The following is a 7,739-nucleotide window of genomic DNA, read 5'->3' as shown; positions in this document are numbered from 1 at the left end:
TGACCCCCCCAGCCTCTCCTTTTTTTATTCTGAGATTTATTTACCTTCTATAATTGAAACATTGTTGCCGTCACTGGCCCTTCTAGCTCTGAGGCCACGGCCAGCCGGCCAGCCGGCTGAAAGCAGGTATTTGGGGTTTGTTTAGCTTTTATAATTGAAACATTGTTGCTTTCGGGCTCAGAGCCGGGCCGCGGCAGACGGGGACCCTTGGCTTCCTCCATCACTGAAGCAAGCAAGCCTCATGCTCGCTTCATGCTGCCTTGCTGCCAGCCGCCATGTTGGCTGGCATTTAATTTGCATATCACCCTGATTAGCCAACGGGAAGTGTAGCGGAGGTATAGCTAATTGCCATGTTTCTGTTTTATTAGATAGGATGGGACTGGTCAGGTTTTCTCCCTTTTAGAGTCATTGTTAATGGATTACATTTTTCTAAGAATTTGTCCAGTTAAGACGTGTGTTTATGGCCCAGCATGAGGATATGTTTTATAATGTTCTGTTTGTTTGAAAAATAAAAATTATTCTGCAATTGCTGAATATATAGTCTATATATTTTTTTTTAGTTAGATTTATTGGTTATGTTGTTCTAATTGTGTATAATGATACAGATTTTTTTTTATCAGTTCCAGAAAGAGGTAGGTTAACATTTCCCAATAGATAAAATCAAAAGGATGTGTTTGTTTCCCCTTATGGTTCAGTTAGTACTTGAATGCTAAATTATTAGATGTATATCTCAGGAAACAGCCCTTTGCTTGGGCATAGTGTGATTTTTTCCCTTTTTACTATAGTATCCTTATGTCCTGGTTATGTCTTTTCTAAGTACCATATAATTGGTTTTCTATAGTCTGACAACTGTAACTTTTAACTGAATCACTAAGTTCATTTACATTTTGATAAGATTGCCTATATATTTGGCTTTATTTTATAAAATATTTCTTATTTTTTAATTCCAGGTGACAGTCAATATTATATTAATTTCAGATGTACAGCATAGTGGTTAGACTTTTATATAACATATGAAGTGATCCCCCTGATAAGTCTAGCACCCCCCGACAACATAGTTATATACTTATTACAATGTTTTTATTATATTTCCTATGCTGTACTTTACTTCCCATGACCATTTTGTAACTGCCAATTTGTACTTAATCCCTTCACTTTTATCACCCAGCTCCCCAACACCCCCTCCCACCTCGCAATCAACAGTTTGGTCTCTGTATCTGTAAGATTGTTTCTGTTTTTTTGTTTGTTTATTTTGTTTTTCAGATTGCACATATGTTTGAAATTATATGGTATTTGTCTTTCTCTAACTTATATAACTTAGCATAATACCCTCTAGGTCCACCCATGTTGTCACAAATGGCAAGATTTCACTCTTTTATGGCTGAGTAATATTTCATTGTATATATGCACCACAGCTTCTTTACCAGTTGTCAATTGATGGACACTTAGGTTGCTTCCATATCTTGGTTAGTATAAATGTTGCAGTGAATATAGGGATGTATTTGTCTTTTCAAATTAGTTTTTTGGCTTTCTTTGGTTAAATACCCAGAAGTGGCATTGCTGGGCCCTTCTTGGTCTCTTGTTATATATGGCCTTTGTTTTAAAGTCTATTTTGTCTGATAGAACTATTGCTCCCCAGCTTTTTTTCTTTGTTTCCATTTGCATGAGATATTATTTTCCATTCCTTTACTTTCAGTTTTTGTGTCCTTTGATCTGAAGTGGGTCTCTGTAGGCAGCATATGTATAGTTGTTTTTTTTTCTTATCCATTCAACCACCTCCTGTCTTTTGATTAAAGCATGTAACCATTTACATTTAAAGTTAATTATTGATAGGTATATATTACCATTGTTTTATTACTCATTTTTTTAAATCTTTTTCTTCTTAAAGAAGTCCCTTTAAAATTTGTTTTGTTGTATGGTTTCAGGGTGATGAACTCATTTAGCCTTTTTTTTTTTTTTTTTAAATCTGGGAAGCTCTTTATCTCTTTGCATTTTAAATTATTACCTTTCTGGGTAGAGTAATATTGATTGTAAATCCTTGCTTTTCGTTACTTTGAATATTTTGTGCTAGTGTCTTTTGGCCTGCAAAGTTTCTGTTGAGAAATCAGATGACAGTCTTATGGGAGCTCCCTTTTAGGTAACTGATTGCTTTTCTCTTGCTGCCTTTAAGATTTTTTTTTCTTTAGCCTTTTGGATTTTAATTATGATGTTTCTTGGTGTGGGCCTCTTTGATTTTTGTCTTGTTTGGGACTGTCTGCACTTCCTGGACTTACATGTCTATTTCCTTTCCCAAGATAAAGAAGTTTTCATCCATTATTTCATCTAATAGGTTTTTAATCCCTTGCTCTCTCTTTTCCTTCTGGTATGTCTATGATGTGAATGTTGTTACCCTTGATGTTATCCCACAGGTCTGTTAAACTATCTTCATTAAAACAATTTTTTTTGGTATACCTATTGAGTGTTTTCCTCTACCTTATTTATCAAACCACTTTATCTAATCAGGTGAGGATTAACAACAAAAAATCAGTAAAAGAGAAGGAACTATATAGGTAACACCTATGATTGTCAAATGTCTTTTTTTTTTTTTAATCCTTCTCTTAGCTTATAGAGTGTATGGGTAAAAGCACAGGCTCTGGAATTACACAGACCTGGGTTTGAATACAGACTCTCTCAGAAATCGTTGTATAGCCCTAGCCAGTTTGGTTCCATGGATACAGTGTCGGCCTGTGGACCAAAGGTTCCCAAGTTTGATTCCAATCAAGGGTACATACCATGGTTGCAGGCTCCTCCTTGCCCCGGCCCCTGGTCAGACATGTGCAGGAGGCAACCAGTGGATGTATTTCTCTCACATCTGCTATTTCTCTATCTTTCCCTCTCTCTTCCACTCTAAAAAATCAATGGAAAAATGTCCTTGGATGAGAATTAGAAAAATAAAATGTGTTTTTTTTTTTAAAAAAAGTTGTATAATGTTGGCATCTTAAGAATTCTCACTGCTAAAATGGGGGTAATGGTAGTACCTACCTCATAGTATTGTGAGTATTAAACAACAGTATTGCTTAGCACAGTTGGTAAAATATAATCATTCAATAAATCTTAACTATTATATTTTAAATGTTATTTTATTCACTTTTGAAATTTAAGGAATTTTAAAATTAATTTGTCTTTATTTGTTGTTGTTAGATGTGCTTTATAAAAAATCGTGCTCGAAGGCAAGGTATTAACCTAAAACTTCTACCCAATGGGTTCACCAAGAGGAAAGAAAATTCAACATTTTTCGATAAGAAGTAAGTTTCTAACTTCTTCCTTAGTCTACCTGGTGTTCTGATTTTATCAGGGACATTTTTTAAGGTTTAGTTTGATATAGAGGTACCAGCAGTGTGGTCTGTGAGCTGTTCGTTATTGGTCTATGAAAAGATGACTATACAAATTGAAAATAAGCATTTAGAAACTTATGATTTCATTTGAGAGCCAGTGATGAGAAAGAAAAAGACTTGGGAAACTTTTACTCTGCAGTGAATGTGAATACAGGTAATACAATAGAGATTAGTTTGCTGCTTTCTGAAAGTGCTAGATCAAAAAGGCCCCAATAGTACAGAGTACTGTAAGGATTTCAGGATATTGTAAGTAGCCCACTAAATTTTTGTGTAATACCTTTCAAAAGTCAAGATTCTGGATTTAGAGTAAAAACAAAAAAAAACTGAGTTCCTTCTTCAGTCTCTTAGTATGTGTAAGACCTTGTACAAATTACTTCCTTTTTCTAGGCCTCATCTGTAAGATGTGGGGGTTGTACTAAGTAAAATCTAAGATTCCTTCCAACCTTACTACTCTATAAATTTAAAAGACAGACCATCAGATTATTATTTAAACCTTCTACCTTTTCAACATGTTTTATTTTTTTTGTATGTTTCAAGTCATAAATATTGGTAAAGGTGGTTTTCCTTTTTCCTGGTTGGCTTCCAGAAGTAAAGTAATGCCTTCTATTTATTAAATGTGAGATGATTCCTTTGTACATTTTGAAACTAAAATGTCTGGAAATTGACATAATTTGTTTGAAATTTAAGGTGACTGGTTTGTGCATTCACAAAAATAGAGGCACACACTTTTTATTTTTCTCCAGCTAGTCTTTTTCCTTTTGTAAATATAGTATAGACTGCTTTTCTTGTTAATGCAAATCTGCCTCATTATTTTTAAGTTGTCTGTTCTAACTATGACTACTGTATAATAATTTAATTATTCCCATTTCATGCACATTTAGCTTATTTCTAGTTTGTAATTGTTACAAATAAAATAATGTTGTAATAAATATCATTGAATGGATTATTTTGGATGCTTATGTGCCTTTTTCTGTAGGATTAGTTCCTAGAAAGCAGAATTACTGGGTCAGAGACTACATGGGTTTAAACTTTTTAGAGAAACTACAAGTTGTTTTCCCAAAAAATGTACCACTTTGTACCTTCATCAAAAATAGTTTCAGAGTACATATCTTAGTTGTATTGTACTTTAATTGAATATTTAAACTTTTTTTGTCTATCTGATCGTTAGAGAGGCTGTGTGATCTCTTAAATTTTTATTTCTTTTCAGATGTGCCTATTTATATCTCTTTTTGCTCTGTTACATTCATTTGAACATTTTCATCAGTCTGTTTATCCTTAAATTTTGCCTTCCGTTTTTGATACATGTTAAATAATTGTAAAAAAAAAAAAAAAGTCTGTAAAACACAGAGATAGAAAAATTGGAGTGGTTAAGAGCACACAAACTAGACCAGTCTGCCTGAGTTCATATTTCTCTCATCAGCCTATCCTAGATATGTGGTCTTAAGTTAATGCACCTAGTTGACTTGTGCCTCAATTTCCTCATCTATAAAGTGGGGCTAGCAGTAAGTTAGGGTTAAACCAGCTTTTATTTCTGTTGGTAGTACTATATGAGAATATCTTTGTAAATATCTTACTAGTACTGAGTTACTGAATTGTCTCTTTTTAAAAACACTTTTAACACCCTGGCCAGTTTGGCTCAGTGGTTGAAGCGTTGGATCCCAGGCCTGGTTGGGGTGTGTGTGGGAGGCAACCAATGTTTCTCTCTCTCTCTCTCTCTTTCTCTCTGTTAGTAAAACCTACTTTATAAGCCTAGGTGGCATTGTGTAATGTCATCACAAGATGGCATTCTTCCTCCCTCCCTTCCACACTCTCTCTTAAAAATCAATGGGAAAAATATCCTCAAGTGAGTATTAAAAACAAATTTTTTTTTACCCATTTTAAAGGTTAAAATAATATTTTGTTTTAATTTTATTTCATTTAATTGCTACTGAGATATGGAATATTTGTTCACAAGTTTCAGAGTGATATCTTAAAATTTAATTGTAACAGACTTTAATGCAGTCTGCTAAGTTAAGATGATCTATCATTTGTAAAATCATTTTGGGAGTCAGTTCAGTGGGGAAAAAAAAATTTAATCTATGTGACAGAATTTTTCCATTTGTTCATTGTTAAATGACCTGTTATATTTTTAAATGCAAATGATTTTTCTACTAACTGAATTTTAAAATGTCTGACTTCAGATGTTGGATGAATAATAAAGTATTAATAGGAGTTCCCAGCTTAAAGAATATTTACTACTCATTAATCATTTTGGTAATCTCTTTAATCTGAATATTTTGTTCATTCTTGTTCAGCATTTTCATCAGTGATACAAATCTTGGCACTGTTGATGTTTTGAGCCAGAGAATTCTTTATTGTGGAAGGGCTGTCTTCTGCATTTTGGGATGTTTAGCAGTATCCCTGGCCTCTACCCAGATCTTGGTAGCAAAAACCCACAAACACACACACACACACACACACACACACGCCCTTTGTTGTGACAACAAAAAACATCTCCAAACATTGCCAGGTGTCCCCTGAGGTGGGGGCACAGAAGAGGGGCAAAATCACCCTTATTTGAGAAGCACTTATTTAGATGAATACAGAAGACATACTTACTGAACTTAAAGCATGGCAAAATCAGGATTATAGAAAATTTTGATTGCTAAAAGGTGGTATATAAGTAACAAGATAAATAATGAAAGTCCTGTACTTTAAGGGTAGAGGGGAAAAACCCCACTTAGAAGTACCTTCTTTGGGATACTTGTGTTTTCTCAGCTATACATATGAAAATGACCAAGGTTATAGATGATGATAATGTTATTTGTTGGAAGGAGTGAAGCAGCAAATACTAAATTTTTTAAAATAATTTTTTCACCTCTGTTCTCTCTTGTGTTTTGGAGAAACTCATTTTCAATGTTTTCTCCAACTTTTGAAAGTACTTAAGGCTTTGACTCAGATAAACCTTTATTTAAATATTGCCTCTATTATTTGGCACATTAGGTGATCTTGCATAAGATCAAATTTACTGGGTTTTTGAAAGAATTGAATGAAATAATACTGTAGTACCTGACAGTAAATATTAGTAAATAATATACAGTGACAATTAAAGGTCTATATTTCCTTATCTGAAATCCTGGGGATATAGTTTACTGTATTACATCCTATGTAATAATAGACAAACATGGTAATTGGCTGTACTTTTGCTACGCCTCCCATGGGCTAATCAGCATGATATGCAAATTAACTGCCAACAAATATGGCGGCTAATTTGCATAATGCAGGCAGGGTGGGACAGCACCATCCTGCCTGCCCTGCCACCATCCGGGCCTGCTATCTGCGACCCGGGGCGGTGGGCATCCTGTGTGCGACCCGGCCAGGGCAGCGAAGGCTTGAAGACAGCTTCGGCCGGAGCGAAGGCCTGGGTCCCGGGTGCCGGAGGAAAACCGGTGCCGGCAGCCAGGGGAAGGGAAAGCTTATTGCACGAATCTTTTTGTGCAACAGGCCTCTAGTTTACTATATAATATTCACTCCTAGGAGTTTACGGCAGCATTGCATAATCAGTACTATTTCTGCAGTGAAACCTGCAACTGTTCATATTATAATGGGTAAATAATAACTAAATGGACTCAGCCAGGTTTTACTACACAAGTAGTTAAGAAAAAACTTTGAGCTTGGCTATTGTGGTTCAGCGGTTGAGCGTCAACCCGGGAACCAGGAGGTCACCAGTTCGATTCTTGGTCAGGGCACATGCCCAGATTGCGGGCTCGATCCCAGTGGGGCATGCAGGAGGCAGCTGATCAGTGATGTTCCTCTCTCATTGATGTTTCTATCTTCCTATTCCTCTCCCTTCCTCTCTCTGTAAAAATCAATTTAAAAAATATTTTAAAAAGGAAGAAAAGAAAGGGAGGAAGGGAGGAAAAGAAAGGAAAGGAAAGGAAGGGAAGGAGAAGGGAAAAGGAGGGGAAAGGAAACTTTTGAGTTTCTGAGATTTGGGATTGTGGAATTGTTGATATCAGATTTGGTACTACTCTAAGATTATTATTATTATTACTAGAGGCCCGGTGCACAAAAATTTGTGCACTTGGGGGGAAGGGGGGTCCCTTAGCCCGCCTGTGCTCTCTCGCAGTCTGGGACCCCTCAGGAGATAACGCCCTGCTGGCTTAGGCCTGCTCCCGGGTGGCAGAGGGCAGGCCTAATCCCTAGGTTCAGCCCCTGGTCGGGCTCAGAGCAGGGCTGATTGGGGAGTTGGGGCAACGCACCCTGTCATGCACAGAGCAGGGCGGATTGGGAGGCTGCGATGCTCAGGGGAGGGCCGATCAGGGTAGGGCCGATTGGGGGGTTGGGGCACCGCCCCCTGTCACACTCAAGGCAGGGTTGATGGGG

At 36.6% G+C, this 7,739-nt stretch overlaps 1 protein-coding gene across 2 annotated transcripts in view; it reads left to right on the top strand.

Moving 5' to 3' along the window:
* The window catches only part of ZNHIT6 (zinc finger, HIT-type containing 6), a 58,764-nt gene that overhangs the window by 9,273 nt on the left and 41,752 nt on the right, over positions 1 to 7,739 (top strand). For both annotated transcript variants that reach the window (XM_006776257.2, XM_006776256.2), the window contains exon 5: positions 3,181 to 3,284. In XM_006776257.2, coding sequence (XP_006776320.1) covers positions 3,181 to 3,284 — 104 coding nt within the window. The remainder of the gene's footprint in view (positions 1 to 3,180; positions 3,285 to 7,739) is intronic.

The sequence above is a fragment of the Myotis davidii genome, unplaced genomic scaffold, assembly GCF_000327345.1.
Source record: "Myotis davidii unplaced genomic scaffold, ASM32734v1 scaffold162, whole genome shotgun sequence".
Taxonomy (NCBI): domain Eukaryota; kingdom Metazoa; phylum Chordata; class Mammalia; order Chiroptera; family Vespertilionidae; genus Myotis; species Myotis davidii.
This window is presented reverse-complemented; position numbering and strand designations above follow the sequence as displayed.